General features: G+C 35.4%; 1 protein-coding gene across 11 annotated transcripts in view; it reads left to right on the top strand.

The window, feature by feature from the left end:
- Positions 1-25786, top strand: part of Prrc2c (proline rich coiled-coil 2C) — a 78361-nt gene that overhangs the window by 18004 nt on the left and 34571 nt on the right. For 7 of the 11 annotated variants that reach the window (XM_063239877.1, XM_063239875.1, XM_063239878.1 and 4 more), the window contains exons 2-15: positions 280-445; positions 1594-1771; positions 3273-3382; positions 7124-7249; positions 8990-9210; positions 12518-12600; positions 13125-13258; positions 13337-13424; positions 14435-14579; positions 16298-16351; positions 19567-20179; positions 22747-22916; positions 23234-23489; positions 24372-24582. In XM_063239877.1, coding sequence (XP_063095947.1) covers positions 334-445; positions 1594-1771; positions 3273-3382; positions 7124-7249; positions 8990-9210; positions 12518-12600; positions 13125-13258; positions 13337-13424; positions 14435-14579; positions 16298-16351; positions 19567-20179; positions 22747-22916; positions 23234-23489; positions 24372-24582 — 2501 coding nt within the window. In that variant the 5' untranslated portion in view covers positions 280-333. The remainder of the gene's footprint in view (positions 1-279; positions 446-1593; positions 1772-3272; positions 3383-7123; positions 7250-8989; positions 9211-12517; positions 12601-13124; positions 13259-13336; positions 13425-14434; positions 14580-16297; positions 16352-19566; positions 20180-22746; positions 22917-23233; positions 23490-24371; positions 24583-25786) is intronic. The other 4 variants (XM_063239880.1, XM_063239874.1, XM_063239871.1 and 1 more) reach the window with 2 other exon arrangements.

The following is a 25786-nucleotide window of genomic DNA, read 5'->3' as shown; positions in this document are numbered from 1 at the left end:
TCTGCCTTTCTTATTTCACAGAATACACCCCTCATATACTTTGTTTACTTTTTATTTGGGAGACAACATGTATTAAAGGGCATAGGTAGACAGTAGTTTACTGTGTATTGGCTACTGGAATTGAACAATACTAAAGAAGTCTATGGAATTACCACTGATGTGAGTTACTGAGGATTGTTATCTTCATTTCTGTGAGCATTTGAAGTTTCTAAGTTTTTACTCTGCTAATAAATTCTAAAAGCTTTCTCTTTGTTTTTCCTTCTTATATGCCTCTTATAGACTGGTTTTGAGCAGTGTGGCAGGAGGTTTTGGACTCGATGAGTTTCCACCGAAATGTCGGAGAAGTCAGGCCAGAGCACAAAAGCAAAGGATGGGAAAAAGTATGCAACACTCAGTTTATTTAATACTTACAAGGGAAAATCACTGGAAACTCAGAAAACTACAGGTGAGTAAAATCAAATGGCATGTATATCTTCTTTTCTGGTTTTGTTACTATAGATGACTCAACCAGAACTGCTACTATTAGAAGCTACAACAAACCCCAAGTTAATGTAACTCTGTTTTCATTGATCTTTTTTATATATTCACATACATTTCAGGTAGCATAAATTAAATATTTTACAATTGAAAATTTACACTTTTATAAAGGCCTTTGGAAGTGTTTTTTTCTGTCTCTGTCTTTGTTGTCAGCTGAAAATTAAGTATAACAATGCAATTCCAAACAGAAGGCTTGTCTATGAAATTGCTAGCACACAGCTAGGTATTAGTGTTTTCTGTCTCTTCAATGGTAGAATAAAGTCCTGTGGTTTTGTTTTCTTTGGGTCCACTAAAAAAGTGGAAATGAAAAATTTGGCCATGTTTGTTATATATTAGCATTAGCATAAAATCAGTACGTCCATTCTTTTTGTCTTTTTCATTTTTATCGGTACCAGGAATCGAACTCACGACTGCCTGCTTGCAAGGCAGGTGCTTATGCCTCTGAGCTAAATCCCCAGCCCCTGTACGTCTATTCTTTAGCATTCTCAGTTTTTTTTTTTTTTTTGTCTTTTTCCTTTTTATCGGTACCAGGGATTGAACTCATGACTGGCTGCTTGCAAGGCAGGCGCTTATTCCGCTGAGCTAAATCCCCAGCCCTGCATTCTCAGTTTTAAACTTGGGGTATTTCCTGAAAAATTTTAAGACTGTTACTATCAGCCTTTGTTTTCTTTTTCTATCCATGTTGTATTAGAGTACAGTGTTAGAAATTTGTTTGTTTTAGTTTTGAACTTCTGATTTTTTGAGGCAGTGTCTCACAGTGTTGCCTCAAACTGCTGGGATCGAGTGATCCTCTTGATTCAACCTCCCAAGTACACTGGTATTAACAAGTACAAGCCATGACACTCACCTGCATTTTAAAAATTTTGAAGCTATTGAATAGTTTGATTGTTTTTCTGCATTGAATTATGTTGCAGGTCTCTGGTTCAATTTACAAATCTTTAACATTAGGAATAATCAGTTTCCTCTTTTTTAATTTTTTTTTTTTGTTATTGTTGTTTTTCTTTGGTTGATAACAAAATAGATGTTCTAAGAAAGTTGATGTTATTGAACTTTTAGTTGCAGCTCGACATGGGTTACAAAGTCTTGGAAAAGTTGGTATTTCAAGGCGCATGCCTCCACCTGCTAACCTCCCAAGTCTCAAAGCAGAAAACAAAGGCAATGATCCAAATGTGAACATTGTACCTAAAGATGGCACAGGATGGGCATCTAAACAAGAGCAGCATGAAGAAGAGAAGTGAGTCAAAGTCTGTTAAAGAATGAATCCTTTTTTTTTTTTAAGGGAACTTACGTTTGAGTACCTACTGTATGCTAAGTGAAATACTCTCTATAGTACGTATTTCATGTGTTTTTAAAGTCTTTCATTATATAGGGACTTTTTTCCTGTGAGTGATTTAGTGATAGTATTTCTATTAAGGTAGAAATGTAACAGAATTGTTTACCATAACTTGTCTTATGTTATACTGTGTCCTCTCCCACCCTTGCCAAATCAAGCATTTTTTTTCTAATCAGTAAGAACTGGTTCAGTTACCTAAATTCCATGATGCTGAAGATTTCTGTCTACTGGTTCCCTGCATATCTGTATGTATCATGGGTACCCAAACATTTATTGAATAAATTTGGGAATTACTATCATCTGTCTTAATCATCATTCATTCAACAGTTACTTAGTTTTCTATGTGTCAAGCAGTGTGCCAGACTCATAGTTAATTTAAACTAAATCATAATAATTTTTATAGTTGAGGTATTGGGAACTCAGTGGAATTTTTGCCTGTATCTACTATTAGATTTTTATATGCCTCGTATGGAGCTTTGCGTAGTAAATTTGACAACTCATATAGAAGGTCTTTGTAGAATTGTCCTCTGACTATCAGGTGTAGTAGAACTATTTCATAATAACAAGTCTGAGTGTACCAGAAATTTTCTTGAGTCTTTTAACTGCTTTTAATTTTTAAACATCACATTGTAAGAATTCAGTAAAATTATGTAGACCCTTTAAAAATATCTTTTACTGATGGGAATAGGTCAGACAGGTTTTTTTTACCTATTTAAAATTATAGTAGAAAGTACAGTGATGAACATAATGATAGCCAGATGGAGAGCTGCCTAGCCTTAGCCCCCAACAAATGTATTGAGCCAAACTGTATATATGCATATAAGTGTTCACTTCCTCAAAACATTGTTGATGTTTACTTTTTTTTTTAACAAAATGGAAAATAAGCAAAGCTATCATGTTATTGGGTTATCAAAGATAGATATGAATGGAGACAAAAATAACCAAATTCATTCATTTACTTATTTTTATTTTATTTCTTTTCTTTTCTTTCTTTTTTTTTTTTTTTTTTTTTTTTTTTTTGTCTTTTTCCTTTTTATCAGTACCAGGGATCGAACTCACGACTGTCTGCTTGCAAGGCAGGCGCTTATGCCACTGAGCTAAATCCCCAGCCCCTATTTTATTTCTTTATTATTTATTTTTTGGTGGGTGTCAGGGATCACACTCATGACCTTGCACTTGCCAGGCAGGCACTTGTGCTGCTGAGCTAAACTGCAGCCTGCCAAATTCATTTAAAGGGACATTACAGAAGAAAACCTTTTATAGGAACTGTATCTATGAGTAAGCATGTAACCAAGATAAGTTGTACGCAAACTCATGTTATGTGTTATCATTGATTGGATTGGATTTGGTTTTAGTTAAAAGTGTGCAATATCTGAAATAATGGATTCATATTTTTTTTAAGAGCACCAGAAGTGTCACCAGCACAGCCAAAACCTGGGGTTGCACCTCCCCCAGAAATAGCACCTGCTCCTAAATCATGGGCCAGTAACAAGCAAGGTGGGCAAGGAGATGGTAAGTGGACATTAGCTGGGGAATCCGGTTAGGTATGATAGTTACTGAGCAGCCATGCAGGAGATAAAGGTCTGGTAGGTGTAGAAAGCATTGTAAAGGATACATTGAAATCCATAAGAAGGATCTTAAGAGATTCTTCAAGCTATTTCTCCTTTTTTTTAAACATCTGTACCACTATATGTCCAAAGTTTATATCTGTGAGGCATAGAAGTATCTAAACACTGTGGGTTATTGGAAATTGTATTCATTTCCTCTGTGCTCCCCAAGCTCTTCTGTTTCACACATGCTGTTTTGCTATCTTGGTTGGAGAGGAGCTTGAGAACAACCATAAAGCACGGTAGCTGTGACACTCCCCTTCCCAACAGATGTTAATTTTCCTACCTGGCAAAACAAAACAGTCTATCAAGTAGACTTCTACAAGAGAATCGATCCATACCCTCAAGCTCTTTAAAATTAGCTTTTTTGAATTAATTTAGAAGCAAATAGTAACATGGAATTAGTTTCTCAGTTGTAAATTAAATAAAAGTTGTAATTATATGCAGACATTTTAGCCTTACCTTGATTCATAGCAGTATTTATTCATAAAAGTCTTTGTAAAAGAGTATAAAGATTATAAAAATTTATTCATTGAAGAAATACAATTTAACATGTTTATAATGGGGCCATAATTTTATGTCTCACTGCTGGAAAGCTGATTTAATGAAATAAGTTATTTATTTTTGTAGTAATTTTTAAAATTGGTATGAATAGTATTGTAGGTTAGGTCTAGGTAGTGTTCTCCCAAATCCTCATGTGATCACAGGCGGGGCTTTTTCAGAGGTGGGTGAATCTATGAGAGTGTGTAATGCTGGGATTAAGGTTGTGTTGTGTGATTACTAAACCAGCCCACTGAGTAGTTTGCCACCTTCCTAATCTTGTTAATTAGATACGTATAAAGGACAGAAAGAGGCTTATCATCTTTTTGCTTGCTCTGCTGTCTTTTGCCCACTATGAACTGTTTTCACTCTGTAGTGCCTGTCTGCCATGCACCCTGCCTTAAGGCTACCTGATGAGACTGAAACTACTGCAAACTATGAGCTAAATAAACTTTTCCTGCTTTAATTTGGAGTGTCAGGTATTTCTTTTCTCAGCAATGAAAAGGTAACTAAGACAAATTTGGTACCAGAGAAGTGAGGTTTTTGCTGACACTATACTTTATCATATGGTTCAAGAGCCTTTGGAACTGGTTTGTGGGAAGGGGAAGGATTAGGAAGGATTTGGAGATATTATCTGAAAAAGTAGAGCTGAAATACCTTACACTGTACTTCATGAGAGATTCTAGTCAAAGCTCAGAAGACCAGAATGCTGACAGAAATGTTGCTGGTAAAGACCAGGCTCAGGAAGTTTCTGCTGCAAAGGAGGACTGCATTGACTGTTGGACTCTAGGCATTGTATATTGTGGCTTAGCAGAAAGTTTGTATTTTGCTCCTGTCTAGAGATTTTGCCTGAGGCTGAGATTAAGGGTAGCATACTAATCTTCCAGATGAAATCTTAAGGCAGTCTAATGTTGAAGTAGTGGCATGACTGTTTATGGAGGCTTTTTGCCAGATTTATGTGGAGGCCAACAGAATGGTTCAAAATGTTGTGAGTTTGTCCAGAAAGGAAGCTGCAGTAAAGTTGAGGCCTATAGAAATGGAGCCATGGGGCTGGGGATTTAGCTCAGCGGCATAAGCGCCTGCCTTGCAAGCAGGCAGTCGTGAGTTAGATCCCTGGTACCGATAAAAACGAAAAAGACAAAAAAAGAAAGAAAGAAAGTACTCCTTCTCGGGAGCTGGGGATTTAGCTCAGCGGCATAAGCGCCTGCCTTGCAAGCAGGCAATTCGATCCCTGGTACCGATAAAAACGAAAAAGACCAAAAAAAAAAAAAGAAATGGAGCCACGGAGAAATAGACTTCTGAAAACTGAAAGTATTTAAAGTATTTAAGAAGACTACAAAGGTGGCCTGAGGATATCTCAAGAACCAGTAGGACTCCAACCTTTGCAACACTAGCTCTTTAAGAAGAAAGCCCAGGGGCTGGGGATTTAGCTCAGCGGCATAAGCACCTGCCTTGCAAGCAGGCGGTCGTGAGTTCGATCCTTGGTACCAATAAAAATGAAAAAGACAAAAAAAAAAAAGAAGAAGAAGAAAAAAATAAAGCCCATAGAACCATGTTTTATAATAGCAGTGACCTAGAGAATTTATTCTTTGAGGTAGGTTCAGAGTGCTCCATGATCCAAGCTTTTGAATCTGACACCCAATAGAGAAGGAAGCCTGGCTAGTGTTCCAGCTGGCAACAGTTCTTGGATCAGCTAGCCACATGGTGCTAGTTTTAGGTAAGCAAAATATAAGAGTATGGAGTCAGGAAGGCTTTCTTCCAGATTTCAGAAGACGATCTGGGAGGCCAGCAGTGTGTGAAGCCAAAGGTAAGATAAGAGACCCCAAGAGTCTGGGGAAGCAAGAAGCTTGGCTTGTCTAAGGAAAACTGAAAGGGAGCAGAGCCAGCCCAAAAGAGAAGCCTGAGAGCTTCAGCCACTGGACAAATTAGCGCTGAAGCCATTCAAGCCTGTTGGAGTTCACATCTTAGCAGAGTCCCTTGAATGGTGTGCAAGAAACTACAGGACTTAATGTTTGCACTGCTGGATTTAAATCTCAGAAGGGTCTTGGGACCTGAACTTTTCAGCAGTGCTGAAACTGTTAGGACTTGGGCAGCTCTTAGAGATGGAACTAAATGCCTTTTGCATAAAGGAATATGTACAAATTTTTGGAGGGCCAAGGTGGAATGTTCTGGTTTGGTTCTAGATATCCCCCCAAGTGTGATGCAGTTACAAGTGGGGCTTTTTCAGGGGTGACTGAATCTACTGTGTGAGGCTGGGATTAAGAGTGTGTGGTTGCCTGGATAACAGTGGAAGGACAGAAAGAACTTGTCTTCTTTCTTGCTTGCTTTGCTACCTTCTGCCTACCATGAACTGTTTCTGCTTTAGAATGCCTGTCTGCCGTTCCACCCTGCCTTGGAGTCAGCTGATTATAGACTGAAGTCTCTACAAACTGAGCTAAATAAACCTTTTCTCTTTTAACTTTAGGTGTTGGGTGTTTTTGTCTAAGCAATAAGAAGGTAACTTAGACAAATAGTATTTATATTTCAGCAGTAGTTATTCAAACTGGAGCAGTTAACTAGACCCAGTCCATTTATAGACTTTGTTAATTTTATTAGTGAAAAGACTGTGATAAAAGTGATTAGCTCGGGCTGGGGATTTAGCTCAGCGGCATAAGCGCCTACCTTGCAAGTGTGCAGTTGTGAGTTGGATCCCTGGTACCGATAAAAACGAAAAAGACAAAAAAAAAGTGATTAGCTCCATTTGTACCACCAGTAGTATCAGCCACCTGATGAGACAGACACAGGTATCACTCAGTGGTGGTTCAAGCCTGTGGGAACGTGAAGTTTGTAGCTAAAATATTTTGAAATTCTTCAGTTGCCCACTTACCTTAAATGAATCCTCTGGAATATGACAGGCAGGTTCCTTTCTTAGATTTTTATCTCCTCATGGCTGTTCATTAACTTTTCAAAGAATTAAGATAAATTTAAACTTTTATAAATGCGAACAATTTTTGAAATGCAGAACAATGTATAAAAAAGAAGCAAAAAGTTCTATCCTGGGAGGGTTGTTTGAATTATCTTCAGTATAAAAGTTGCCCTTTTTTTTCCCCCCCTCAAATAACTATAGGAATCCAGGTGAATAGTCAATTTCAGCAGGAATTTCCCAGCTTGCAGGCAGCAGGGGATCAGGAGAAAAAAGAAAAGGAAGCAAATGATGACAACTACGGACCTGGACCCAGTTTACGTCCACCAAGTAAGAGTACTTTCTATTGAATAAAGCTGCAGAATGAGACTACACTTCATCTGGTGATACAACCCTCTGCATGCCATTTTGTATGTGTAACTTGCCTGCTTTAAAAAGACAGACTAGCACAATATTCACTGGCTACTGGAATAGATGTAATTTTTGTACCAACAGTATTGTTACAGTGAAGACCTTTTCAGACATGTATAATCTTGGGCTTCACATCTGACTGGCAAAATTGAAGTCTGCATTTTAGTAAGATGCCCAGAGTAATATTTTTATAGTAACAAAAGGTTTTGAAGAAACCTATGCAATATTCAGCTATATCTATTTACTATTCCTTACTTTCGGAACTCGAACTGAGGAAACAAATTTTGAATAGTTATACTACATAAGCACAAACTAAAAATAGAAAAAGCTGTAAAAAATTTTTATAGAGAATTTTTAAGTGTCTCATTGTGTTAGCTTCATATTGTCATTACCCAATATTGCAAAGGACCTTATACATATGTGATGGGGTTCCTCTAGGAAAGAAATTTTCACAAAGCCATATTTTTACATTTTATGTTTCTTTTGACTTGTTGTCAAATCTGAATAGATAATTTTAGTTTTAATCTTTGTAATGTAACAATGAATTTCTGTTAGAAATGATCGTATTGGGTCCACTTCTCTCCTGTTCAGTTGAATTTTTACTAGTTATTTATTGCTGCTTAACAAATTTAGCAATGCAAAACAAGAAACCAAGTCAGAGTTATTTTCTCTCACAATAATTCATGGTTATAGGAATCCAAGGGCAGCCTGCTTGGGAATTGTGCCTCAGTGACCCACAGAAGGCTGCAATGTGAAGCATCATTGGAGGCTTTCTTGACTCGGGTTGCTCACAATACAACTTCCCCAGAATATCTCAGGAGAAAGAGACAGACATTGCCTACCCAAGAAAAACTCAGTCTTTTATAACCTAACTGGAAAGGGGCATGCTGCCTCTTCTGCTGTATTCTATAATTTGTACAAACAAACCTGAGAAAGGGGGCTATAACGGGTGGGAATACCAGGAGATAGAGACCATTCTGACCATTTTGGAGATTGGTACCACAAAAGTTTTCTTGCTAAATGAAATTTGATAAAGGGTAATGAAATAAGATAATGTCACAAAATCTGTTCACTTAGCACATGTACCTAGGAATACTTGACTGAAAGTCTGTAAAATGGGAGCTTCATTGTCAAGCCTTGTGAGTTGTAGAACTCTTGTTTCACAGGAAAGAAGGTATCTTATCCTGAAATACAATCATCTGACATAATAAGGCAAATAATAATGGGGATTTTAATCTGTATCAAATATTGATAAGCTTCATAGAGAAGTTCTAATATTTTCTCACCCCCATATTTGCTTGTGATAACAAGTGGCTATAGCCACTCTGATTTTGGAAGTTACTGCTCTATACTACCTAAATACTTTCTTTTTTTTTTTTTTTTTTTTTTTTTTTTTTTTTTTTTTTTTTTGTCTTTTTCATTTTTATCGGTACCAGGGATCGAATTCTAGACCGCCTGCTTGCAAGGCAGGTTCTTATGCCGCTGAGCTAAATCCCCAGCCCCTACCTAAATACTTTCAAAGTATTAGTAGCATTCATATTAGAGTTGCCCTGATCTTTCCTTCATTATGCTTATTTGCTTACATCTTGAAATACTTTTAAGTTGATTTTATTGTTCCATCTTCAGATGGTTTTCTCCATTTTTGTCTTTTTATATCAGATGTTGCTTGTTGGAGAGATGGTGGTAAATCTGCTGGCCCATCTTCCTCATCAGATCAAGATGAAAAGCTTGTTCAGGATGAAAACACAGCTGTAACATCAGAACAAAGTGACATCCTTAAAGTGGTGGAAAAGAGGATAGCTTGTGGTCCTCCACAGGCTAAACTGAATGGACAGCAACCTACTCTTGCTTCCCAGTATAGAGCTATGATGCCACCTTATGTGAGTATTGTTACATTAGCAATCAAATAAGAGTATTTATCTGGAATCCAAGGAAAGAATTTGAACAGGGGCAAGTTTAAGCCTTTATTTTCATTAATATCTTACTACAAACCAGTGTTTTGTTCAGCAGTGACAATGGGAAACAAACCACAATATTATCATCAGCAGTGTACCTATCATTAATAGTGATCAGATATTTTATATCATTATATTCAAGATTACTTCAGAATACTTGTAGATCCATAAATAGACCTCTTATTTATTGATTTAATAAAGAAATACATTGCTATGTCACAAATTTCTTAAATGTTGTGATGCTAGAATTTTGATGTAATTTTTGGTGTTGTTTTGAGATAAGGTCTCTGCAGTTCAGCCCAGCCTTGAGCTCACTTTGTATCCCAGACTGGTCTCAACGTGGCAGCCAACCTCCTGCCTCAGCCACTCCTGAGTGTTGGGATTATAAGTGTGCACCACCATGCCTGGCTGATATAATTGTTCTTTGTTATACTGTTTTATTTTATAAATTTAAAATGTTTTGCTCAGAAGAGGTACATAGGGTTTATCAATTGTTGAAAATATCTTTTACGTATTAAAAATAATACTGACTTTAATTTTGAAAGGGTTTAGTGTGTGTTTAATTTTTTTAAAAACTTGATTATCAGAGTTTAAAGATCTACAAAAATGAAGATAACAGCACAGTAAATTCCCCTTTCCCCCACTACTTTCAGATTATTAAAGTAAATCCTAAAGACTTGGGAAAAAGTACAAAATGCTATTATTATATCAGAAAGAAAACATAATTCCTTAATATCCTCAAATGTCATGTCACTATTCTAGTTTCTGTCTCACAGGATCCAGGCAATATGCTTTCTTTAAGAATCTTGTTATCTCTTACTTTCTCTGAAGTTTATTTAGTAAAAGTTGTTACTCCTCTAGTGTTTTCTAGAGTTCACATTTTCCTGGTTCCACTTTCATAGTTATGTTTAGTAAGTACTTCTGTTTGCTGTATTTTCTATAGACTAGTAGTTAGGATTGTGTTCTCTTGTTTGCTTTAGCCTGCTCTGAAGTTATATGGCAAGTTACGTGTGTCCGGGTAAATAAATTTAAATTTTGAGAAGTTGTATTACTCATAGTGAAGAATAATTTAGATTATATTTATTTAGTTTGTGGTTTAATTCCTAACTATTCAAGTGCTAAATATCCATGGCATTTTCTGTTCCTTTGCATTACTTTTTAACCATTCTCGAATAATAGAGGGAAATAATTAAATACAATTACTGTTGTATTTGTCAGCTTTCCCATTGTTGGTACACGATATCCAACATTCACAATTTAAAGGAACTTTAACTTATCTTGTACTTTCAGGGGGTTTAATCCATGGGTTGCTGGCTGCAAAGCAGAAGTATGGTAGGCCGCCAGGAAAGAGAGCACAAGGGCAGAGTGTTGGGAAGAGATACATTCTCCAAAGGCACACCTCCAGTGACCCAAATCCTGCTTGAACCTGCCTTCCAACAGCACATTCATCTTTGAACATTCAGTGGGTTAATCCACTAATGATTATTCATTCATCCTCTCCAAGAGTTGTAATCTAGTCAAGATGACAGTTACGCTTAACCATCATGCTTTATAAAATGTTTCCTAGAGGTTATTATATATAGTCTCCTGAAAAGAGATTTTGGAGTGTGATAAAGATCTTACATGATCTTTTGGTCTTGAAAATATGTTGAAGTAGTTGTCTCCTGATAATTTTCAGGTTGTAATAGCAGAAGCTCTTAAACTCTCAGATGTGGGTATAAGGATGAGATAGGGAAGAAGTCAGCTTCATTCCCAGTATCATTATCATTTTATTTGAGTATTCTACTGATAATATTAAAATTCTTTTAAGACATTTCTTTATGTTAGGAATTTAAGAATTGTTCTATAATTTTGTGGCAAATTCTTAAATTTTAAGCATTTATGGCTACATAAAACTCATCTTTGTATCTGAAAGATTAGAAAGATCTAATGTACCTATTAATACTTTTATCCAATACTGATTTTACTTTTTTTTTTTTTTTTTTTTTTTGAGACAGGGTCTTGCCATGGCCATGTAATCCAGGCTGCTCTCTAACTCAGTGTTAGCCTGTTACTGCAGCCTCCCCACTACTAGGATTTATAGGCATGTGGCACTGCACCTGCCTCTATCTACTAACTTTTAATTATGACATAGCCAACCAGTAATTTTCTAGACTATCCCTCCCACACACAAAAAATTTTCCTTAGATAAATTAAGTGTTTAAGATAATATACTTTCATATTATTACCTAAGTTAACCTTGATATAAGGAACTAGTAAGTGGCTTAGTTACTTTTTCCTCAGCTCTGAGACAAAAATGCCTGATACCCAAAGTTGGGAAAGGAAAGGTTTATTTTTTACAGGTTTTGGACGTTTCAGTCCATACTCAGGGTGACGTGGTGGGGCCGCAGTTCATGGCCGCTGCAAACAGCAAGCAGAAATCAGCAAGAGAGAGAAACACTTACCTTCTTCCAGCCATTTCGTTGTATGCTGGCTCCACCCCTAGGCGGGTGTAGTACTGACACCATCAATCCAAGCACTACACAGTGAATCAGTCACAAATGCACAATGCAAACGCATGAAGCCTGGAGGCCACACATAAACCATCACAGTGGCCATGCACTCAGTGACTCTGTTCCTTTCCAGATTATTGTATTTATAATATCTTCATAACCTATCTTATGTCTTCTCTTGTAAGTATAGTTTCTCAAAGCCAAACTCCCATAGAGCACATCAACTTGACTGTTTGAGGGGCTTAGTTTATAATTATCAGTCTTTGCAGTGGCCTACATTAAGAGACTTCCTTGCTCATAGTAGCTTCCTCCTTCATTCCTCCCTCTGTTCTTGGGGTTATAAATTACTCCTTACTTTGAACTGACTTCTACATCTATAAATCTGTCTCTAATTATTCAATGTCTGTTTTACATTATTTCTCACTCAAACATTCTCACTTTGTTAAGGCTTTCCAGTTTTCTGGAGTGTATCATGTATATGCTGGCTTTTTAAAGCTTTTCACATCATTATGCAATTTTTTTTTATGTAGTTTCACTAATGGGATAAAGAAGTTCATTCTATGATGTACCCTATTCAGTTTGTAAAAACTTGATGGAGCCACTGATCTTCTAAATTGCTGTATCAGCATTTTTGTTTTATAGATGTTTGTTTTATAATCATTTATTTTGTGTTGTTTCTAGCTTTGTCAGATTTATTTTTTAGACCTATATTATTAAAATTTTTGGTTTCCTTCATTCAGATGTTTCAGCAGTATCCACGGATGGCATATCCTCCTCTACATGGTCCAGTGAGGTTCCCGCCTTCTTTATCTGAAACAAACAAGTAAGACTGTGGTCATAAATATTTTCTGAATGTTATAGTGGATTGTGTTGCTTAAGCCATTTTTCTAGTTTTATAATACCTTTCCACTAAGATTATTGGCTAGCTCTAATGAGACAGAACAAATACTTTATTCTTTTTAAAAATCGCCATTAAAAAAAAACTTTGGAAATCGTGATCCTAACTATGATAATATTTGTTTCTTTTTCCTTTCATGTTACCAACTCTTATCTTTTTTTTGAATGAAATTTGAGCATCTTCTTGAATGATAGTTTTTTTTAAGTTGTACATTTGAAACTCATTTCAATGATTCTATTTTAAATCTTTTAAGAATTGCTTTTAAAACTTAGCTATTAAATACATAAGAATTCTATAATGCATTCCTGTTCCAATGTTAATTTCGTTAGACCCATGTCAGTGCCATACATTTCATATGCCTCATTGTGAACTAAATTCTAGTCTTTTAGTATTGTCCTAGTGTAATGTCTCTTAAAATTTCATCTTTTCCCACCATGATCTCTTATTAGAGGCCTTCGAGGAAGAGGCCCTCCTCCTTCCTGGGCCTCTGAGCCCGAACGCCCGTCCATTCTCAGTGCGTCAGAACTGAAGGAACTTGATAAATTTGATAACCTAGATGCTGAAGCTGATGAAGGTTGGGCAGGTAAGAGACAAAATTAGGTAAGCACTGAATTTTTAGATGTTTTTAAGCAATCAACCTGAGTCTGCCTTAATTTACTAGGTGCCCAGATGGAAGTAGATTATACAGAACAGCTTAATTTCAGTGATGATGATGAACAAGGAAGTAGTAGTCCTAAAGAGAATAACAGGTAATTGTTTTGATATTTTTCAATAATAGTGGTATAAATTTATTGATAGAACATTAACTCTTCATGCAGACCAGCTTCATTTATAGGCATTTATTCCTTTTTTTTTTTTTACTTTTTTTTTTCTTTTTATTGGTACCGGGGATCAAACTCATGGCCGCCTGTTTACAAGGCAGGTGCTTATACTGCTGAGTAAATCCCCAGCCCCTATTTATTCCTTTTTTTAAATAGAATTTACTCAAGACATTTTATTGACTTATGAGCATAGGTAGTATATCTAATCAAAGAATTAAACTTCGGTATTTCTCAAGAAAGTACATTTTTTAAAAAAGATGTTTAGATGCTTGACATCTAATTAGGGATATTTGGCGGGCCATTATCTTAAACCATTATAAACTATTACATGAATGACTGGTTTCTATTTTACAAAATTTAAAAAAAATCTTTGGGTTACGATAGCTGTTTCAGATCCTTAATTGTTAATCTTAACAAAACAGCATTAAAACTTTGAAAAACAAGAAATTTTCATGGACATATTGGTATAATTTCTCAGCCATGGCTTCATGATACACTATAATTTCATCATTTGTGAGATGGATATGATTTGTTGAGATTTTTAAAAACTATAGTTTGATACATTTTTTTTTATTAAATCAGAGTACAGTTGATTAGTATACTTTGTATTACTTCATTTCATTTGGTGAGACTTTGGATTCCTGGAAGAGCAGAAAATGGTAGGTTTATATTCCTTTGTCAAGTGTATTGAGATTTGGCAACTGCTGTATTACACTGTCTGCCTTGTGATAATCTGAACAAGCCCAGTCCCAAGCCCATGTTATGTACCTAGTATATACTTGCTGGATGAAAGGATTAGCATTACTAGATCACAGACTTGTTTTGTTCCTTGAAGTATTTTTACTCTAAAATGATACATAGAGGTTTTTTTCTACATAGAAACAAACATATACTTACCATGCAATCTGTCTACTTTCCTTTGAATTTTGATTCTTCAGTGAGGATCAAAGTACAAAAGCTTCTGAAAACACTGAAAACCGAAAAGAGGTTGATGAAGTTAGCAACACAAAATCATCTTCCCAGACACCTGCTCAACCACCAGTAGCAAAAGGTCCCTATGGGAAAGGCCCTCCATTCAATCAGGTTTGTTTGATTCATAGATAATTTTGTCATTACTAATAGTGTGGATCAGTCAATCTTACAGAGTTGTGCAGTGACTCAGAGAAAGATGTATTTTTTTAAGTAACCCTGAATTATTATGATTATTTTTACTGTGTACTAACAGTAATTATCATGCAGTAGCTAAACTCACCAAGCACAAACTTTTTTCCTTTTATTTTCTTGTAATAAGTCAGTTATGTCAGAGTAGAGTGGTAATGTTTTTTAAAGTAAAATGAACACATCAGAAGTGCTTTATCATTTACTGAATACCTTACAAGTCCTAGTTAGACTGTGTGTGTAAAATAGCACACTGTGTTTTCAGTGAAATCACATATAGGAAGGCCCCTTATGAAGTCCATCATTTTGAAGAACATTGTAAAAAGGAGAAATATCTAGGCAACAGGCTTACTTGATCTCACTTCTGAGATATTAATAGGTGGTAAGAGGTACACTGCAAACTGAAAGAAGGGATACCTTCATGAGAGTCTATATCCCTCATTAAAGATGTGTAATATAGTTAATCATGTATTTTAAAATTTATCTAATCATAAAGCTGAAAAGGAGATCTCTTTGAAAAGGAAGGGGCTAAATAAGTAATAAGTAAAACAGGATGTGGAAAGTCATGTGATAGACTTAACATAATAAATTCTCTTTTTGGTACCAGGGATCGAACTCATGATCTTGCGCTTGCCAGGCAAGCACTAATAATAACGCTGAGCTAAATCCCTGGCCATAATGAATTCTTAATGAATACAGTCAAGGCAAAAGGCTTGCAAAAGAGTTGGTATTTGAGCTAATTCTTTAAGCAGGAATTAACCAGTAAACAAACAGCTATTCCAAATACTGAGAACATGCACAAAGTAGAAAGTGAGAAAGCAAGGCATTCTCAAGAAATCCTGAGTAGTTTGATACAGGATATAGATAAGTTAAATATATAAGAACTTCTGTTGGAGATGGAGTTGTAACTCTATGGAAACATACTCATATAACATACACAGACACCTAACGTTCAGTCCTTAAATCTGCAGGAAGAAGTATTTGTTTTATGTACTGTATGAGGGACTTTAGCTTGTATTTTAGTGTTGCTGAGCTGTTGAGAAATAAAGTGATGAACACTGAAAAAGAATTTTTCAAATTTTATATATATATATACACACACACACACATATTTTTGTTGTTGTTGGCACTAGGATTTGAACTCATGACGTGACATTTGCTGGGCAGGCGCTTATGCTGCTGAGCTAAATCTGCAGCCCTGCAAATAATATTTTAATAAAATTATTTTGTGTGATGTCTTATTGATATACTAGAGAATATAAATTTCTTAAAGAATATAAAGAACATACTGTGTCGTAAAGTCTTGATTTTTTTTTTTTTTTTGTACATACAAGCACATGAATATTGTGATACCACCTCTCCCCAGCCAGGTTTCCTGAGTCAAAATTCCAGATCTGCTACACTGAAAGTCTATTTGCAACATGCATTTGAGTGTATAACTATATTGATATGACAGAGTGATTCCTTAGAAAATGATTGTGTAGTGAGCAGTGTACTTTTATTAAGTGAGAATAAAACAGATGGGTTTATTTTTAGCAATTTTATTGTCTCATTAAGAAAATGAGCATAGTATTTATATTCAAAAATACCCCTAGGAGATGCTTTTTTTTCCTCGTCTAATTTTAATTCTTTCTTTGTAATAGGAACGTGGACCATCTTCACACTTGCCACCACCACCAAAGTTGCTTGCACAGCAGGTAAATTTTAATTACGTTCTGATTGATATATATGTTTCATTTAATTTTTTGATAAAAAGGTGCTATGTATGACTTTATGTTAAAATAATCAGTTTTTTAACTTGTAGCTCTTGCATGTTTTCCTTTATATTCTCACCATCTTTATTGTCAACTGAGTAGCATGTTCTTAATTTCCTAAGGAAATTAGAAGCAGGGGCTGGGGATTTAGCTCAGCAGCATAAGCGCCTGCCTTGCAAGCAGGCAGTCGTGAGTTCTATCCTTGGTACTGATAAAAACGAAAAAGACAAAAAAAAAAGAAGACAACATTAGAAGCAATAGGAGATAACTATATATTTGCTTTTCCCCTTTTAGTGCCTTTGTACTCTGACTTCCTGTCATCTTTGTTATTAAGGACATCCTTTTCACTTATTCCCTGGATTCCATCCTCTATCACCATGATATTATGTCTCATCTCTCCCTTTCCTTTCCTTTCCTTTCCTTTCCTTTCCTCTTCTCTCCTCTCCTCTCCTCTCTTCTCCCCTCCCCTCCCCTCCCTCCCCTCCCCTCCCTCTGTCTCTCTCTGTCTTTCTTTCGGCACTGAGAATTGAACTCATGACCTTAAGCTTGTCAGGCAAGCGCTATGCTGCTAAGCTACAACCCTGGCCTTATCTTTTCATCTCCTACTAAGGGATCATCAAAGTCAGTGACAACTGTCGCCTTGATAAATTTAATTCTCATTTATTTTTCCATTTAAAAATTTTTTTTTCTGAGGCATCACAATATTTTCCTCATTACCTTTGGACCTTCTCTACTTTTGGATTTGGAGCCCTGAGGCATGTGTTCTCAGTCATTTTTTTCTTTGTAACTTTCTCCTAGGTAGTTCCTTCTGTGAGCTAGTAACATTAATATTCAAATGTATGTATCTCTCTACCCCTAAAATACCTGCCTTGATTTTAATAGTCATACAATCAGCAATCAGTCTGTGCCTCCACTTGAATGTCTGGTAGAAGTTCACACGTACATGTTTGATCATAATACACAAACACACATGACTGCTCCCACACAGTGCTGCTGCATCTGTCTTCCCCAACTCAGCTAATGACATTCATTATTATTCACATATTTGCTTAGGTCAAACCTTAGAGTTAACTCTTCTGTGTCTTTTTTACTCTTCATCCAGCTCTATCAACAAATGACACCTCAGCCTTCAAAATGTCTATATACTTGTATTCATTGGAACAACAGCAGTAGGAGCTTTGATTGGGGTTTTTTTGTTTTTGTTTTTGTTTGTTAGGTTTTGCTTGGAATCTTGTTTGGTGGTTTGGTCTGGTTTTGCAGTTTTGGAAACTGAACCCAGTGCTTTTTCAATGATCTATATCCCTAGCCCTTTTTAAAATTGTAAGACAGGATTTTACTAAGTCACCCAGGCTGGATTTGAATTTGCAGTCCTCCCGCCTCAGCCACTAAGAGAGCAAGATTAAAGGAGTATGCCACCACACCTGGCTTCAGGAGGTTCTTCACAGGTCTAACTCTCCTCCTTTGCTGTCTCGCTCACCTGTCTCTTTCATACAAAATTCTCTTGTGATAAGATACAATCTTATTACATCAGTTGTACCTGACCAGATTATTTTCCATCACAGGTCCCTATCTCTGTGCTGTTCTTCCTCAGGGCTGCTACGTACACTTGACCACAGTTGTTTTTTTGTTCCTTCCTCAGGATATTTTACTTGCTTTTTGCTCTACCTGGAAGGCTGTTTTACTGAGATTCATCTTCTGATCAAATCCTCTGCTGAGAAACTATACCAGAGGCCTTCCCTGATTGCAGCCACATTAGCATCACTGTCATCACCATCAGCCTCTCTCCTCTTAACCACTGAATGGTCTTTGTAGTTTTTCTTATCACATAGAAGCTAAAAATAAAATATTTAGAAGAAAATCACCATGACCTTGAATTTAAAAAGAGTCCTTGTGTAAGACTCAAAAGGCACATGGCTTAGTCCCCTGGACTTTGAAATCTTCTTAAAATGCAAAGCTTTGTCACAGAAACGATTGCTAACACATCTGACAAAGAAATTTATTGGGCTAAATTAAGCTTCTTAAAGTTTAATAATAGACTGCTTACTAAAATGATTTGAACTTTAACTCCAGAAAATATATGAAAGGTCAGTAAGCACATGGAAAAATATTCAGTATCTTTAGATAAAAGAAAATTAAAAACCACAGAGATTTTGCTATACACCTGTCTTTGCCATTTCTTGGCAAGAATATAGAGCAACTTGCAGTCTTACAAGTTGTTTCTGGGACTTGTAACCATTTTGGAAAATAGTTTAGCAATTTCTTATAAAGTGAAATATGTATGACATTGCAGTTTCACTTCTGTTTATTCAGGAGAAATAAAAACTTTATACAAAGGCTTATGTATAAATGTTCATAGCTATTTATAGTTTAAAAACAGGAAATAACCGATATGTCCATCAAAGATGAAAGAATACACCTATAATGGAATACTGTTACAGCAACAGAACAAACCAGTAATGTACAAAATAACGTAAACTGTTACACTGAGTAGAAATCAGTGTATTTATATTTTAGCCCTTTGTTTTTTATACTGTGTGTTTCAGCATAATTTTGGGCAGTGAGTTTAAATCATTGTTTAATAATTAATAAAAGTTGAAATCATTCAAACTAAGATTTTTGCTCTAAAGATACAATTCTCAACACCCATGCTGATTCTTCTTCCCTGTGTCATGAGCATACTGTCTTCATCTCCGTCGTTTTGTTGCTGTGGGCTTCTACTTCTCCCTGGTACCTTAAGCTTCTCGGGGCTCATGATGTGCTGCTATTTTGTATATTTCGGGCCTCCTTTACTCCTTTTGAGGCATTTAGTTTTTGACTACTTCTACTAAGCTACTCATATTCTAAATTTCCTTTGTTTCCTTTTTCTCTAAATTTAGATTTGGATATTGATTTGGTATTGTGCTTTTTATTTAATTCAACAAATAATAGGTAGTAGTGTCTGATACAATAGATAACATCTTCAGTCAATAGCAGATAGCCTTATTAAGCTCGTCTTAATTGAATGTTATCTAGACTGACTATCTTCTCTGTTATTTTTCTGCTATTCCTGCTGTTACATTTCTGATAGTTTCCCCTTTTTCCCCTACTAGTGCATATATGTGATCCCCAGTATGTCAGAAAGTTTCATCCTTACTTAACACGTTCACTTAATATTTCAGCATCCACCTCCAGATCGACAGGGAATAACTGGGAGATCAGGCCCTTTCCCTCCCAAGCAGCAAGTTCCTGATGATGATGAAATATGGAAGCAAAGACGAAGACAACAATCTGAAATTTCTGCTGCGGTGGAACGTGCTCGTAAACGTCGTGAAGAGGAAGAGCGAAGAATGGAGGAGCAGAGAAAGGCAGCTTGTGCAGAGAAACTGAAGCGGTTGGATGAGAAGCTTGGCATTGTGGAAAAACAGCCATCACCAGAGGAAATTAGGGAGAGAGAGAGGGGAAAAGAACAAGAGCGTGAGAAAGAACTGGAAAAGGAACAAGAACAAGAGCGAGAGAAGGAGAGGGAAAGAGAGAGGCAGCAGGAAAAGGAAAAAGAGCTGGTGAAGGAGCAGGAAAAACAAAGAGAAATGGAAAAGGAAAGAAAGCAAGAAAAAGAGAAAGAGTTAGAACAACAGAGGGAAAAGGAAAAACAACTACAGAATATGAAAGAACAGGAAAAAGAATATGATTTGAAGAAGGAAAGGGAGAAAGTGGAGGAAAAAATGGAACCCAAAGAACCTATTTTAGAGGCTGTGGCAGAAAAACAAGAGAGTGAAAAAAGCTGCAGTAAAGGTACTTGCCTTGTTCATGCTTACGTAAACTTTGCAAGGGATTTCACATTAATTACATTGTGAATGTGTTTTTACTATAAATTGAAATCAAAAGTGATTGTTTTGAGGTAGCTTTTTTTAGGACAACATACAGGCCAGAGATGTTTTCTAAAGTAACCTGTGAACAAACATCTCTGAAGTGTTTCTCAATATATTAGATAACATTTTCTGCAAAAATTTAGTTGGCTTCATGGTGCTATGTATTTTTATTCCTCCTAGTTTTTCCTTACTCCAAGATACGTAACTAAACAAAATTTCATTTGTTCACAGACATTCATACTTCTGGAGCTAAACTGGAGTAATAGTATAAATATAGAAACTTTAGGCCATCCTGTCTTTATCATAGCCTGCTGTATACTATATGGATGTATTTGTATTTTATTTGAGTTTTTAGTTTTTCCTTCTGTTACTTGCCCAAATCTATCTCTGCAGAGCCCATTTGCCCCTTCCAGTTTTGCTTTTCTTACCTTTAGTAAATGTGGAACTTTACCACTACATATATTCAACAGAAAAAATTTACATATACATTTTACATATATATATATATGGAGTATACAGTTTAGTAGTTCTCTGCCCTAAGAAATGTCTGGAAGTTAATTGCCATCACTTTGAGCACTTTGAATAATTATAGAGGCCCCAAAGTAACTTGTATTAATTTCTTTCTTTTCCTGGTGTTTATACATTTGAGGGGGCAGCTCTGTATGCAGACTTGGAGATTGTGGTTCATAATGCTGTTAGAGTGAAGTCTATGATATCCTGTAATAATTATATTTTTGTTAAAAGTTATTCTAAATCTGTAACTTTTCTGTTCTTAAGTTGGCTTATAGACTATTAGAATTCAGGTACAGTTTAAAACCTTATTTAAATTGCATTAAAGTTCATTTGTAACAGGCAACCTGAGGTAAATTGGAACACAGATCGACTTTTTATAGGACTGGGGATTGAACCCAAGGTGCACTGAGATGAACCCTCATCCATCTTTCTTACTTGTAGTTTAAAAGTTTCACTAGGTCCCCAGTTTTGACCTCTAATGCGCAGTGCTCCTGCCTCATCCTCCTATGTAGTCACTGTGTTTTTTTAATATGGAAATACTGTCATTTTCTAACCACAAATTTTACTTCTTTTCTACAAGACCCTGCACTTGAAACTGTAAGAATTTGTTTTTAAAGTTGTTTTCATTTATATTCAGTTAGCTTCAAATTCTGCTCTTAATTTAACTGTTGAAACGTAAGAAGGACTGGGAGTGTAGTGTAGTGGGAAAGCACTTGCCTTGCTTGCCCAGCACTACAAAATGAAGAAAAGTGAAAGAGAAAAAGAACTATTTCCGTTTTTTTATTGTATTTTATTTTTATTATATTTTATTTTTTTATTATATAAAGCCCAGATGGATAATTACTCAGAATGATCAAATTTCATAAATTTTTTAATGTTAAATGAGTCTACATAGATCCAATATTGATATTAGACATGTGTAAAGTATTTAGGAATTAATTAACACCAGAACTAAAATTGTCCACAACAGAAACATAACATTGTCCTACTTTGGTAATGATGAATACTATAAGAGTAGCCTAATGGAATTGAAAGAGAGGACTGTGGATTAGTAATAAAGAAATTCATATTTTAGTCATAGTGTTGCCATTAAATGCATCTGTTGACACTGATGAACTAATTCAACCTTAAGAGGTATCTATAACATGTAAATTGTTTTCTTTTTATAATCCTTATATGTTGACACTTTAAGTTTTGCTCATATTTTATGTTTTCTCATGGCTATTTAGTTTCAGCTCATCTTCAGTGCTCCTAATGTTATGTAAAGAAGACATAGGTGATTTGTGATTCTTTACTACATGCTTTGTGTTGGCAAATAAATTTCCTTTTAAAATTTATCCCTAGTCATTTGATTAAAGAATTTGTAAGAGACAGCTTTATAGTTGTGACAAATGACATTCTAAAATGAGTATAACTGGTTTTCCTTGAGATGTATACTTTTTGTATTTTGCGACTCTCCTTGTGGTGACTATACTTGACCTTCTGTATGGAAATGATTTATATGTTTTAAGTTAGGCAGTGATCACTGTTGTCTTCATACTTATTAGTTTTCTTCTTGTGCTCTATTGTTATGTATTTGTAGGTCATTTATTTTATATACAAGTTTTATAAAGTATTGAAATTAAGTAATTGCATATAGAAATAGGATCTGAAATAGCACAAAAAATCAAAGGTTTTTGTTATTGAAACATTTGGGTCTGTGGTCTTTAAGAATTAACTTTGTGAATAGGATCTGAAATAGCACAAAAAATCAAAGATTTTTGTTATTGAAACTTTTGGGTCTGTGGTCTTTAAGAATTAACTTTGTGAAAATCTGTGATTTTCACTTTGTGATAATGTGTTTTGTTGATGGCTTCCATTATTAGATTCTAAATTGGCAATTTTCTTGCTTTTGCACCTCTTAAATTTTATTAGAACTCATTTATATCATACAGTATAAAAATCATTTATTTGTACTTTTACCCTTTCTTTGGGCAGAAGAGGAGCCAGTTTTCACTAGACAAGATAGTAATCGTAGTGAAAAGGAGACTACTCAAGTGATGCATGAATCAGAACCAGAATCCGGATCACAACCTCGACCTGCTGTACTATCTGGCTACTTCAAACAGTTTCAGAAGTCATTACCACCCCGATTCCAGCGACAGCAGGTAATGATAAAAAGATTTTAATTGTGTATGTGTGAGTCAAAAGGTTTACTATTCAATAGAGAAATTCATTTGCCATAAAACCTAAAATAAATAAAGCACAGAAATTTCCCTTGAAGTTTAATGAAAGTTTGTTGATCCAGGGTTTTTGCTATTTTGTCATTCCTTTTTGCATTCTGCCTCTCTTGTAGACACTGCGTCTGTTTCTTAAGTCAAGGATAAGGTGGAATGTTGTAACTTACCTTTAGGACTTGCTGGCTCTTGTAAAAAGATCAATCTGCCACAGGGAACTGAAATTTCAACATGTGACTCTTTTTTAGGAACAGATGAAACAGCAGCAGTGGCAGCAGCAGCAACAGCAGCAGCAAGGTGTACTTCCACAGACTGTCCCTTCACAGCCATCTGGTAGTACTGTCCCTCCTCCACCACACAGACCACTTTACCAGCCCATGCAACCTCACCCTCAACATTTGGCTTCCATGGGTTTTGACCCAAGGTGGCTAATGATGCAGTCCTACATGGATCCTCGAATGATGTCCGGAAGACCGGCTATGGATATGCCACCCATTCATCCTGGTAAGTTAGAATTTATACTGTCTTTGGGCTTATTTGTAATTCTGCAGAATAAAGTTTTTGTGTTTTCACACAAATTTTTAGTCTTAATTCCTTTGAGAGTTGTAATCTAGTATAAAACTTTAAGAACTATAACTGCAGAGTAGTTAACTTGTGTCACTTAATTGTAAGTGAACTAAAATGCTAGTTCAAAAGTTTTATAAATAAAATCGTAGAGATGAAAATTACTCACTTTTAACATGATAATGGTACAGTTACTTCAGCATTTGAAATTTGTCTGTATGTCATGTATATTAGCCTTTTAATTTTCTCCATAACTTTTTAGCCTACCACTTGAATTTGTTCATAGGTTAGCCAGAAAACAAATAAAATAGTCTTTTTGAAATCTATCAGGATAAATCCAAATAATCCATTATCAAAATAGTGCTGCTGAAAATTTAGGGGTGACAATAGCAAATCAAGAATCATATATTTAAACTGATATTTTGAAATTTAAGCATTTTTTATATAGAGTATTGAAGAACTAAATAGAATTTGCTATGGGAGAACTTCCCTAGAAATTTGTTTACTATCAAGTTCTCATGACGTTAGTATTAACATATTTGGACTCATAAGTGTTTGATGTCTTTAATAGGCAGAGTATTCCTTTAAAGTGAAGTAAGCTATTAGGATTTTACTGGTTTTGTTTTCTCAGTTTTTAAATGAAATTATTTTAATAGAAATGGTAAAATTATTCCTAGAAGAGCTTGTTGCATAACTTCAGGTTTTGTGAATTACAGTTTTACTCTTTTTTTTTTTTTTTGAGTTCCAAATAGGAATAATCTTTTTTCTCTAATGATATAATTTCTTCCAATTTTCTCAATTCTCTTTGAACCTATTTTATAGGAATGATTCCTCCTAAACCATTAATGAGAAGAGACCAGATGGAAGGATCACCAAACAATTCTGAATCATTTGAGCATATAGCTCGATCTGCTAGAGATCATGCAGTTTCTCTTCCTGAGCCCCGTATGATGTGGGGGTCAGATCCATATCCTCATGCGGAACCTCAGCCGACAGCTGAACCTAAGACAAACGAAGAATCTGATGATGTGAGGTAATAAACTATGAAATCATTAATGAACTAGGCAGAATTATTACAGTAAAAAGATAACCCTGTAGTTTCCATGAAGGTGATTCTTATTTAATACTAAGCCACAAATCTGATTTTCATCTATTTAGTTTGCCCCACTTTTCACTTTGTTTTTTGTTTGTTTGGTTGGTTGATTGGTTTTTGTTTGGTACCAGCGATTAAACTCACGATGGCGCACTTGCAAGGTAGGCGCCTATGCTGCTGAGCTAAATCCCCAGCCCCACTTTTCACTTTGGACACACAGTTTTTTCTTACTTCTGTATTGATTAGGGCATACTGTGAACTAATTCTATGCACAAAATTAGATGTCAGAAGTTAGCATTAGATCTTAAATTGTTCAGTCTTCATTCTAATGTAGTCTGACTAAAGTATGGATATAGTTTTTCCAGTAGTGAGAAATGGTAGACATTTATTAATTAGTGCCTTCTAGAAAATTTCTAAGGCACAAAAACGAAGAAGACTAATTTGTAAAGTTACTTTGAAGTAGCAGGCAATTGATAGAAGCCTCTTGTTTTATACCATATATAAGTTAGACCTTTTTTATGAGACTTGTTTCTTTTATAATTATTTGTAATTAACTGGGACAGATGGGCGTTAGTGTATTGTTTTATTCTAGGTAAGAATTCATCATGATACATTAACAGTTCACAAATATAGTCTAAACATTTTTCCTTAATTTTTAATTATGGCTGTAAGAACCCACATTAGACCTACCCTCTTAATTGTAAGTGAACAATAAAATGTTAATACTTATTACCACAATATTATACAGCAGAGTTCTAGAACTTGATCCTGAATGTTTAAAATGTCACACCCTTGGATCATCATTTCCTAGTTTCCTCCTGCACTTACCCTTGGCATCTACCATCCTACTTAATTTTTTGATGAACTCCTATAAGTAGAGTCATGCACGGTGTTTGCCCTGTCTGGCTCAAAGGCTTATCCACTTGGTAACATTTTACATTATTTCCTTTTCTATACCTGAATAATGATATATTCCATAGTGTGTGTGCATGCTTGCATGTGCACACATGTATGTGCTATGTCATCCTCTTGGTTATTTTGAGTGTAGAGAAAAAGGTGCTTTTCATGATTAAGGTCCATTCTTATTGCAAAATTAGGTTATTTTGCTGTGTACCTATATATGTGTGTAAAGATTAGTTTTTAA

Source organism: Cavia porcellus, unplaced genomic scaffold, assembly GCF_034190915.1.
Source record: "Cavia porcellus strain 051 isolate PalLab524CR breed Dunkin Hartley unplaced genomic scaffold, mCavPor4.1 scaffold_29, whole genome shotgun sequence".
In the NCBI taxonomy this organism is placed as follows: domain Eukaryota; kingdom Metazoa; phylum Chordata; class Mammalia; order Rodentia; family Caviidae; genus Cavia; species Cavia porcellus.
The sequence above is the reverse complement of the archived record's forward strand: the minus strand, read 5'-3'. Positions and strand labels throughout refer to the sequence as shown.